Source organism: Strix aluco, chromosome 1, assembly GCF_031877795.1.
Source record: "Strix aluco isolate bStrAlu1 chromosome 1, bStrAlu1.hap1, whole genome shotgun sequence".
Lineage (NCBI taxonomy): Eukaryota > Metazoa > Chordata > Aves > Strigiformes > Strigidae > Strix > Strix aluco.
The window spans coordinates 65,945,527-65,957,337 of record NC_133931.1 but is presented as its reverse complement, the minus strand read 5'-3'; the positions used below and the strand labels follow the sequence as shown (position 1 = coordinate 65,957,337).

At 41.9% G+C, this 11,811-nt stretch overlaps 1 protein-coding gene across 6 annotated transcripts; it reads right to left on the bottom strand.

Annotated features, from left to right (window-relative positions):
- Window positions 1–4,687: 4,687 nt before the first annotated feature.
- GMNN (geminin DNA replication inhibitor) lies at window positions 4,688–10,854 on the bottom strand. 6 transcript variants are annotated; one of them, XM_074823411.1, is made up of 7 exons: window positions 10,759–10,854; window positions 10,134–10,197; window positions 8,191–8,289; window positions 7,697–7,835; window positions 6,951–7,033; window positions 6,762–6,872; window positions 4,688–5,183 (listed from the first exon to the last, which is right to left on the bottom strand). In XM_074823411.1, exons 2-7 carry the CDS (start codon window positions 10,188–10,190, stop codon window positions 4,980–4,982), a joined length of 693 nt encoding a protein of 230 aa, XP_074679512.1. In that variant the 5' UTR covers window positions 10,191–10,197; window positions 10,759–10,854; the 3' UTR covers window positions 4,688–4,979. The 6 variants fall into 6 exon arrangements, with proteins under 6 accessions (XP_074679512.1, XP_074679530.1, XP_074679538.1 ...); XM_074823429.1 differs by having other exon boundaries at window positions 10,717–10,798; XM_074823437.1 differs by lacking the exon at window positions 10,759–10,854 and adding an exon at window positions 10,712–10,730.
- Window positions 10,855–11,811: the final 957 nt, after the last annotated feature.

Below are 11,811 nucleotides of genomic sequence, written 5' to 3'. Positions count from 1 at the left end.
CATCAGTCCATATGTATAGTCACTATTTCTATCAGCAGCCTCTCCACTGTGAGGCTCATACAACCATCAAACATCATGCAGGTTAGCTCCCAATATCATAGGTAGCTCTTACATCCATTCTTCACAGCTGGATTTGGGGCAAACTATTAGGGATTTGTTTAATCATATTAAGGGAAAAGGCTTGTAGGGAATATTTGTCTTTTCAAGCCTGGTCACCAGGACAAGACTCTGACAATCTCAAACAGTTTAGCTAAATTATATGAAATTATCAGCTAGATTTCTTAATAGAAATAATTTGTGTTTCATACCATATCAACTTTGTTAAGACTTAGAAGAACATTACTTTCAGATCTTACAAAAACATCTAAATTACAGCAAGTGAGCAATACACGTAGCAAGGACTACTGCCTGAGGGTGGACAGAGAACTGCAACTTCTTGTGCAGGGGGAGAAATGGCACAACACTAGCTTGTGTTTTAATATGCCCAGCTCTTGCATTTTCATCTTTCTGCTGGCCAAGGCAGGGGTAAGTGGCAAACTATTTTAGTAACTGAAATAAACATGCAAACCACAAAAGTAGGAAAAGAAGAGATGAAATTATAGTGAAAACTACTGCTCTTAGTTGTACCTCTATGAGGTGAAACAAAGCACATTTTAAAGAAGCCAGTTTTAAACAAAAATGCTATTGTGGAATTCTGCAAGGGGAGGACTGTGCCCTCTCAGTATTCCTTCTCTGGTTGCTTCAGTGTGTGTGTGCAGGCCCTTGCTCCCATCCCAGAGCATCAGCAAGAGGCATACACTATTTAAAAAGAAGATGAGAATATACTTATATTCCCCTATCTGTCAAAAGCTCCTACCTGTAATACATACCATCTGTCATAAGCTTACTTGTAGACTGTGTATCACAACACGGAACATGATTTTGTTAAAGCAAAAGCTGCAATGTCATCAGGTTGTAGGCACTACATCCTGAACTGTCACTTATGAATGAGATGAGTTTACTTTCAAGCAAGCACTAGTACCCTACATTTCTAGCTACTCCTAGTTTAAGTTCAGAGCAAACCAGCTTTGTGTATTACTCAAGATGCTTATCAAGAAAGGCTCCACAAGGACAAGCAGAAAATATGCTGAAGACGCTCCAGGACTGTTACCAAATTTTCACTGATTACTTCTTCCCTTCTGTGAAGACAGACTTGTCTCAGACAGAAGACACTCCTTTTCCTTTTGCAAACATTCAGGCTTATGGCACAGACCTGGGGAATACAGAACTGTCTGTGGAGCAGAGCGCCAGAGCTGCAGAGAGCACAGGGCTGATCACATACACAGGTACCATGTCAAATGAAGCTTACATCTAATTGTATCTACTTTCATCTCATTGTGGTTTAAATCCACCCTTTGAGAAGTTTGTTAACCTAAAGCTGATCTGCTACTCCATTATAACCATTGAAAACCATGTATACAGCTCATACAAACCAGACAGGAGCAAATCCTGCTCAAAAAAGTGAATGAGGAAATTCACAGGAATTTTAGTGGGAACATTTAGACTAAATTTATTTCCTGTTGTATCTGAGACTGACAAGCTTGAACCTGGGAGGTATAGAGGCTAAATTTCACTTTGAGCATTTTAGATAATAGAACAAAGAATCGCGTTCTAACATGATTCATTACAACATATAAAAAAAGAATCATTTCTGCCCTCAGGGTAACAAACCCTTGAAAAAGTGAACAAACCCTAAATCTTCTGAAACCAGAAGCAAATAAAAAGGAACAAACCATATCCTTGGCTCCTAACTTAACACATTTTAATGCTCGCAGAGCTGACAATGCTGCCGTTTCCTACCACGTTAATGCAAGAGCTCTCCTTTGTGGACTAGGAAACTAGATGCATGGAGGTGAATGTAAGAAGACAGATGCTTACCGACTAGCAAAGAAGGAACCAGCAGGTGGTAATTATAAACCCTCTTTCTTAGGGCTGCAGCAGGTTGACTCAAGCAAATGTAAAGGCCTGGGCCACCCCAGAAAAGTATGTTAGGAAAAAGTTCCTGTACCAAAGTAACTCGGCAGCAGTGCAGATCTAAGAGTTAGGGAGCCCACCAGGAAAAGTGCGCTCAGGAGAGGGGTTTGCCTGGTAGTTTTGTTGGTGGCTTAGTCTTACCTCATGTTTTTCATGAACTATGGTGGTTTTTACTACCCCTGCCATGTTGTTACTGTCTGTGTTTTGCCTGGTAGATACAAACCTGTAGTGCCGTAAGTATAGCAGCAGTGTAAGTTAGCAGCGTGAAACTCTGGGCAGCCTATCGGTAGGACTTCTCCTGTACCCAGTATACCTTCAGAAAAGGTATCTACTATAGCTTTACCCTATGCTGCAGTCTGTTATATACAGACTATTGCTGACTTTAAGCATTCAAAATTAGGAGTGAATACGACTGCCAGACTGTATCTGTTAAGTATGGACCCCTGCTTTGCTGATCTGCAATGGAATTATCCTGATAGGATCCACAGCAACCCACTTCAAATGGCTGTGGTGCTCCCGGGGGTACAACAGAGGGTTTGTCATACCCAAGGGTTTGACCCTGAACACAGCTGATCACATTTCATTACAGGCAGCTGTTGGCAGATCAACAAAGCAGCAGCAAATTAAAGTTTCTCAGAACACCATTATCATTTGCTAAACCACTTCTGTTATTACAAGAATGGAAAGAGAAATTAACAATGCACAATAAACACTTTCTGGTGAAGAAAGTGTTGATAACAATGCAATTCAGTCTCAAGAACAGAGCACTGCAAACACACCGCCTTGGCAGATTTGCAAACCTGCTCAAAATCTCAAATGCAGTTCTGAAAAGAAAACCCCCTCAGATGGCCCTTAAGGAAAAGTAAATGAACATGCGTCATGCCTACTTGCAAAAATCAATGACCAACTTTGCTACTTATGCACAGGCTGCAACACATGACAGTGCTGTAGGCCCTCATGTAAGCAGCACAATGCCAAACACCAAGTGAGTTTCAATTGCCCAGCCAAGCAGTTATTATGGTCTAATTCACTTCTCCACACATTGTCTTAAATACAATGGGTGTTTACACTAAAATTGTTATTTTTGCTAAGCCAGTTAGAAGTTCTTCCTCGCACAAACCATCCACCCACCCCACAGTTTGCCTGGCTCTGCTAGTCCCTGCACAGCTGTTCCTTCCTGAAACATCTGACACCTGCAAATGGCCCATCTCCCCCCACTTTACTCTTACATGAAATTCTGCTCCTGTTAGGACATGCACATTTTATGTGAGAAGTGCTAGGACGCAGTAGATGCACCCACTTCTGAGCAGCCTTAGGATGCCTCAGTGAAAGATGAGATGGTGGCCATAGTCTCTGCAATGAAAAAGAGTCAGCATGCTGGTCAAGCTGGTGCACAAAAGCATTTATGACTTCTGGGAAAGAATCACATTCTGCAGTTAGGTTCCAGAACTGATAATTTTATCCTGCTAGACAGAATGTTCTCTGTGATTTAGCTGGATATAAAATTTGTCTTTAGTGATGTTGATTTTCAGCTGTTACATAGCTATGTTTCAGCTGTAAATGAGAGTCCCCCTCATTGGAAGGTGTAATCTTGTTTACATAGTTGTCAGGAAAATATGATGCCTCACCTTATAGTTACCAGATTCAAGGTGAAATGGGATCCAGGAGTATCACTTCCTACAATGGTGCTGACATTCCCTGAATGTCATGACTGATGTCAGTTGTGAAACATCTATTAACTTACTGACACCCACAAGGAGAGCAAGATACAGAAGGAAACTAAAGGTGCCAATCTGATAGCTCCATGGGTGTGTTCACGCATACCCTGAAGCACCCATTTTGGCAAGGCCTGATAGCTCCATAAATCAGAATCCTTCCAGTTATCTCTGCCTCCTGAAAGCCACTCAACTTGAAGCTCTTCACAAGATATTACAATGGCCACCATCTTTTCAGCCTATCCTGGGAAGACCTTGTTACTTACAAAACAACTGCCGAGTTCACTCAGGACTGGAAAACCTCCCCTTCTACCTCAGTGCTTTCAACTGCAAGTATTTTTCCTCCCATATGGATGCCAGATAAGGTCCTCAAAGTTTTAGTGTGCTTTTTAGCCCTGTAAACCCTTCAAAATATTACCAGCTCAGTAAAAAGGTGCCTCATCTCTTGGTAAATACCAGAGCAGTACTTTGAAAACAGACATTGAGTTTCCTTTCAGAATAGCTCTGAAGCACTGGCTGCTTTGTCTCCACCTAGTTCAGTACAGCTGTTACTAGGAGCAAGAACACTCCACCTTTTCTTTATAAGCCAATAAATGTATTTCTAAAAGAGACCATCTAATACCTTCTACTTACTTAAGCTTTCATCTATACACCTTGGAAAAGACTCCCTTAAAAGACAGAGGTAATTACTTAAAAACCCTGAAAAACATAAGTCTGAACTTTAGATCTTGACTCTTATTACCCATTCTTGACTTTCTGAAGCCTCACCAACAGCACACAAGTTGTATTTTGCTTTCCCTATCCACCAAAACCACTCTGTTCTCCAGAATTCCGGAAATCTCTTAAGGAGTTAAAAACTGCCCAGGTACTCCCTAAAAAACTTGAAAGCTTCTATCTGCAGTAGTCACAACTGACTTACAAGCCTAGAACTAGCTACTCCCCACTCAAGTAAGAGGCTCTTTTGGCAAGGCAAAGATTTATTTATCAATTTTCATGTATCATGTCAGACCAACAGATATTTACACAACAATTTGAAATACACAGTATTTGCATTTTATACAAGCAACTAAGTGCAGCCTGTAGTAGGTTTTCTACACAGTATCCAGATACCCCCACTCCTACGTAATTCCAGTTAAAAACCAACATCTGTAATGCTTCCACAAGCGTTTCTAAACCTGAGAAGTTTTAGTATATCCTTTCAAGAGGAAGACTGCAATTAAAAGCCACACACATAAGCTTATTTAAAGGTTGTCACTCCAATTGCAAATTATTTGCTTCCTTCGAAGCAAGATCTGATATACTCTCCCTTAAGCCACATGATACTTGTGATGGCCCTTCTGAAGAAGTGCTGTCTGCATCATCTCCACAGTTAAGCTCTTCATTTTCTTGTTTGGATTCCTCTAGAGCCAGACTCTTTGGTGTCTCAAGATTGTCAGGTGCTTGCCCAGTTAGCCTCTAGAAACAGAAGACAGTGAACTTAATATTTTTTTCTACTTAATAGCCAGTGCATACTGTGCATATTGAATTAAGCAAACTAATTATCTTCATTTGGAGATTGTTGATATAATTAAAACATTCCTCAGTCACAAAAATCTTAAGACACTTGAGTTCAACTCAAATTGCTACCTCTAACTCACAGCCCACAGCTGCTTTGTGGACTGTTAAGTCCTCCAGAGGTTCTTCCATAGGACACATTTTATCTTAGGCAACCTAAAATATGGGAAACATCTTCCCAAGCTAAATATTACTATAGTACTATATAGGTTTAATTTTAGAAAAGTTACTATACAACAGTTCATTATTTTTCATCAGAGATAATGAAGCTACATTAAGTCTATATGAACTATAAGACCCAACAGCTTCTAGCACTTGATGATCAAATTAAAAGTTCCTCATCTCATCTGATCCAAGGAAGAAAAACAGGACTGTAAGAGGCTGCTCTTGAGGCTTTTGCTTGTTTGATGTCTTAAGGCTCATTAATGCCTCAGAAGTGAGCAGCTTACAACTAATAAGTGAACTTGACTGTTGAGGAACTGCAGAGAAGTTTCCAACTACATTAGTTCTTTAAATCCTTAAGTCATTTAATTTCTGCCTGTGGGCTTATCACTAACAGGCAGCACTCCCTGAACACCAAAAAAAATTTCAAGTGTAGCAAATTAGTGGAGTCTTTCAAGACTGATCTAAATAATTGCACTAACTGAAAATTAAGTTGATCAAGTTTACTTCTTGATTAATCAAGTTGCTTGCAATAGTCTTCCATTTTGTTTCCACCTCCTCAGCTAATCAGAGAATCAAAGTACTTGCCAGGCACCCAGCTTCTCATCCCTACAAAAACAACCTAGATGGTAATTTTAGTATCAAAGTTCCATGGCTATGTATTTATCACAGCTTCAGAGGCTGTTACAGACAATCTACTCCTGCGAGAGGAGGCATGGAATCAGTGACAACTACCTGACCCCAAGGAATTCTCAGAGGAAGCTCTTTGAAATTTACAGGTTTATGAACCCTACAGACTTTGTGTGGTAGCCCTTTTTGAGTCACAAAACTGGCAAGTCCCCGGTGAAACCCTGACTTTAAAGAGCGTTGGAACAGTGAGAGGGAGAAGGGAGCACCTCTTTGTGCCCGTTTCAAGTTCAGTTCCTCAAAGGACACAGCCAGTAGCCACACACAACCTACTAAAAATTTGACTTTAAGTCATCTCAGAAAAGTGAAAAATGAATGCTTCCTTCCCTTGTCCCCATCTCTAACACGCAAAGCCTGTTCTGTTAAGACAAAAGGTTGAATCTCCCCTTCAGAAAACATTGCTCTTAGTACTTTCTCATTACTCCCGTGGGTTCCAAGGTGGAAAAACTCATCCCCTAGAAGGGGCTTTATGCCTCTGGATTAAAGCAATCCTGCAGGAAACAGGTGAGACAGTAATTTAAAATGAAAAGTTGTGTAAACACACAAAACAGAAATCATGATTCCTTAAAAATCTTCGCTGGTTTCTCACATTTTCATCCTACAACATTAACTAAAAATTCCTTTAAGTACCTCAACCAAGCTGGTCATATAATGCACATGTTCAGCAAGGGACATTAGCTCTTCATTTTCTTCTTTTAGGCGGGCAATTTCACCATCTTTCTGTTCGATTTCTTTGTGCAACTGAGTTGAAATAAAAAGGTGTTAAAACAGGAAGACAATATCCAGTGGTAAAGAAGTTAATTGTCTTTCACTAGCTACCTTTTCATTTTCTTGAAGCACTTCATACAGAGCCTTCCTCCTTTCTTCAGCCACTTCTTTCCAATATTGAGATGAAGGACTTCCTGAAGTAAGAAGCTACAATAAGTCTGTGCTAAGACTGAATTCTTAAGATCACCTTAAGTATACAAGTGTTCTCTAAACTGTGATAAGAGCTCACTATGTAGTGTATTCTCAGAGATTAGCTGTAAATCTACAACTAAAGACCTAAAGTTACAGAAAACAGATACTACACCGTATTAATGGCTATACAGGCAGTCTTCAAGAAGCTGCTTCAAGCACTGCAGCAGGCTTTGCAAGATGGTCACATTTGCAAATGTCAGTCTTAATGTGTACTTTGTGGAAGACATAAGTCTTATTCCCAAGTCACTGTCCATATTGGGCTTAACAGTTCTGAGAAACTGCACACACAGCACTCAGCCAAAGGCTTTCATTTCAAGTTATGAGCCACTTGAAAGCTCAGCACCAAGCCAAAGTAACAAACTACAGGACTTCTTAACACTGCTGCACACAATGGTTCTCTGCTACTGGTTACCATAAACTCATTCTTAAACATTAGATATCTATACTGTATTTACTATACTATAGAGGATAAGTATCAATTCCTGCTAGGCATTGCAAAAAAGCCATAAAGCCCTTATCTGACAAAGGAACCGTGTTTCAAGTTAAAACACTAGGCTCTCACTGGAATATAAGTGCAAGAAAACATTTCAGGAATTACCACATACCTTTTATCATGAGATCTATAGCCTGAACGACATCATTCATGTTCTCATTTTCTTGCTCCTTGTTCACAGACACCTCAGCTTTACAAGATTTTGAGGTGAACTTGTTATTCCATAGTTTCCTTTTGACTAAAGATTTCTTCTGCATAAAACACAGGCAAGTTTAACAAAAATACAAACTTGTAAGTCTGCTCACTCACAGCTGCAAGTGAAGTCTTCCTCAGCAGGAAGACCTACTTCCTTCACATTACAGTTCTAGTTTACAGACATTTTCCTCAATACCCATAGGTTTTACAAAAGAAAAATCTCAAACATTTTCCAGAAATACTCCAAAATTGCTCGGTTTTAATATTGTTCATTACTCAAATAATAGCAATCTTAAGTTGTATCATACTACTTAGTGGATTATACATATTTTTCAAATCTATTAGTTTTCAGTTAAAAGCTAAAAAGCACTTCACCGCGTAGAAATAATTACACATCTTTTAAACTCATACCTCACTACGTCTGCCAACCAGGCAACCTGTTGCTGAAGGCTGAATCAGTTTAAGAGTCCGTCTTGGGGCAGCACTGCATGTGGTGTCTGTGAGGTACTTCTGAAAAGACAAATAAAGCTTCAGATGGTTGCCACTCTTCTCTACATCAACTGAAACTTAGGAATCTGTCATGCTTCCATTAACGTAACCCATGGTTCATCTTTTCAAGACAAAAAGATGATGTTATGTCTATGCACAAGCCTTATAATGTCTATATGTCTATGTTAAGGCTTGTGCTTGTGTAAAGAAGAGGATCTAATTATTCGTAGCAGAGATGGATCTTAATCACATGAAGCTATGCTCAGTCCCTCCTCTTGGAACACCCTTACCCTTCATAAAGGAACTTGAACAGGTCTTACAGCAAAAACATAGCCAGCTATAGTGCAGTGACACGTGAACTTCAGCTGAAGCTCTCAAAGTTGCATTTGACAAGAGCAGTATCAGACTTAGGGGGAGAGACAAAAGGAACTGCAATTGCAAGTTTATGTGGTGAAATCACACACATCACTTCAGGCAGCTTTTGTTACCTGTGAACAAACCCTCAAGTGGTGACGATTTCAACAGATGTGTTGGTTCTATTATCCATTAAAATGGATCTAAAGCTTCCTTGCTTCGATCCAGAGAGGCTATTGTTTTGTATAAACAGTATGTTTATCACCTTTCCTGTCTTGTATAAATACCCATTTCCTGCATTAGAGCTTTCTGATTGGGTTGGTTACACTGCCACCATGGGACAGCAAACAATGGCAGACAACCAAGCAAGAATAGCCAGAATACAATGCCACAGCAGCGTGAGAAAGTTACCAATTCACATTGCACTTCACATGACAAGAGTTCGCCTTTCCCACGGCAGTTTCTGCCACCAATTATCCTACTGTTGAACTACAGGACAAACACTAACTGCTGTGGGAACAAGAATCACACCGTGTGTCAGACACTTCTTGCTGCTATTGAAGGTTAGTTAAGTATACTCTGCCAAGAAATTATTGACGAATACTTGAGTTAACCCATTGAAAGCGCAAAAGCCACACTGTGGAATTTATACCCTACAGTCACTATAGGACAAGATTACCATGTGTCTAAGTCAGACTTATCAATTGGCAAGTTTCATCAATACCAGAAATTTTCATTACAATCACCCTATCCCTCATGATAGAGGGCTACTAGCCTCTATTTTACATGGTACTTGTACAATTCCAATTAGGGCCTACATTAAAAAGTTTAATAAAAAGAGTCTTGACTCTTAATAGAAAAGACTGGAAGAGGTATAAACTTTAGTAACTTATTAGTCACCTCTTAAAAACCTAAATCCTTTAAGCATTTCCACCAATTCCAAGGCAACTATGGTTCATGTGGGTGACTTCAGAAACAGAACTGCCTGCATGAATACTTCTGTTAAAGCATGCTGAAGTCAAGGGAAATTTAGCTTGTAGTAAGTTTGTTCCTATAAAGGACAGACTACAGAACCCACTCTACAACTCCTTACCAGACAGACTGACTCAGTAACCAAACTAAGGCAAGTAGCCAACGCCTAAAAAAAAAAAAATCACATGGAAAGCCAGCAAGCTCAGTGTCAAAGTAAAAAGGACTTGCTGAGCAATAAGAAAAGTTGTCATAAGCCTCTATGCCCAAGCAGGACAGCATGTTCCCAAGCCACACTAACTGCCAGGAGGTTACTCAAGCCAAACGGACATAAGCCAGGTGGAAGCAGATTGCAACAGATCCCTCTGTACTCCTTCACTGGATATAAAGCTTGTGTCAGAGGGACCATTTCCCAGAGAATTGAGTGCAAACCTCAGAACAAAGCAAATTCTGTATTTGAGATACTCTTAATAAATCTCATCTTCTACTTCCTATCCCTTATCTGCTCCCATATTCTAGCTTCAAGACTTTAAAGCCTATACCTGCAAAGATCCTGATGATTCTTCTGCACTCAGTTTCTCCTTCATTTTGGAATTCATAGGATCACTGGAAGAAAAAGTAAAAGAGATAGTAACATCCGGCTGCAACCGAAGTTCAAGGACACTCGTTACAGAATATTACAATTTCAGTTTATCAACTCTTACGACAGCATTAAAAATTCAGTCATGAATCGCGTGCTTATCAGGCTCTTCCAGAGCCTGTGGAGCCCCTTTGGGTTCCGCCCCGAGATAGGAGCTGCAAGCGCGCTAGAAACCCAAAGCCCTGAAGAGACACCCCGAGCCGCCGCCACCAGCGCTGCCACATTAGCCCACCACGAATCACAGCCCCGTTGAGGTTTTCCACAGGGACGGGGGGCTGCCACAGACGCACACCCAAGATGGCGGGGGGGCGGCACCCTCCCGTTCCCGCCAGCTCAGCCCGCATCGCTCCGCCCCTCTCCCCGGCGCGGCCAATGGGGAAGCGAAGCGCGAGCCCGCCAAGACCCAAACGCGGCCGTGAAAGCCTAAGGCCCCCCCTTGCCCCCAACGGCTCAACCGAGACGGAGCGGAGCCGCCCCAACCTCACCGCACACGCCCAGGGACCGCGAACAACCCCGATCCCGCTCACCACCGGCCGCTCCCTCACGGCTCCCGCCAGCGCGCGCCCCCCACCAGCCGCCCGGTGTGCGGCTAAAAGGAACGCGGAGGGCGGAGGCACCGTCACGTGATCCGACGGCCGCTCTCCCAGCCAATCGCAGGCCGCGCTCCCCCGTCCCGCGGGCGGAGCCACGCCCCGCGGGAGGCTGGCGGGAGGGCGGGGGCTGGAGGAGGGGGCGTGGCCGGTGGAGAGAGAGGGCAGGGCGGGGCGGGCGGCCTGAGGGGGGCCGAGACCCGCAGGAGGGAGGGCAGATCGAATACTGCTGCAGGTGCTCTGGGGAGAGCTTTCCACCCTGAGGAAGGGGAGGGGGAAACTCAAGAGTACAGCAGTGGGATATGAGACACCTCAGCTATGAATATGTATCTGGCCCTGCCAGTGCCTTGGAGGGGGGCACAGGCCTGTCTGGTGCAATCGGCCCCTCGGCTGGAGTCACCTGAACTGAAGCTGTAGGAAATGAAACACGCGTGCATTGCCTAGTGCTCATCCTGGCTAGTACAACATGGCATAGGCAGTCTACTCACTCCATATTCAAAAATCTCCCTGGAGCTTAAAACTAGATACAAAGTCTCTGGCTGCTTTCTCACTCCCATAATTTGTTGTATTTTATAAAAGATGTTGTATCAAACCAAATATAATTACATACCCACTTTATTGTCATCACTCCTATCTAAATACAGTATAATCTGCAAAACCGGGCAAGAAAATTAACACGGTTAAGCCACAGCAAGTGATACACAACTATAATTTTACATATGATACAGACTACAACTCTCCATCAATTATGCATAAGGTATGATGTTAAATTTGTTAGAGTCCACTTTACAATTATGTTCTTGCAAATATTTGCACATTTAATCTTTTATTTATGCAAATAGTATCTTCTATGATTTGTGAGTAAACATTTGTAGAATTAAGGACACATTCCTTGCAACCAAGGCCTCATAGCTAGCTTAGAGCAGCTATCAACATTTTTTTTCCAGGCAATATGATGGAGCTACTAGAAATTAGGATAATTACAGAGAG

What these genes read in the sequence shown, in the direction of transcription:
- GMNN (XM_074823401.1), bottom strand. Translation starts at nt 10,318, where the DNA reads ATGACTGAATTTTTAATGCTGTC. An exon ending in ACTGAATTTTTAATGCTGTC is followed by an intron (nt 10,198 to 10,295) that starts GTAAGAGTTGAT and finishes TTTTTCTTCCAG; the next exon opens with TGATCCTATGAATTCCAAAA. An exon ending in TGCTTCAAGAAAATGAAAAG is followed by an intron (nt 6,873 to 6,950) that starts GTAGCTAGTGAA and finishes ATTTCAACTCAG; the next exon opens with TTGCACAAAGAAATCGAACA.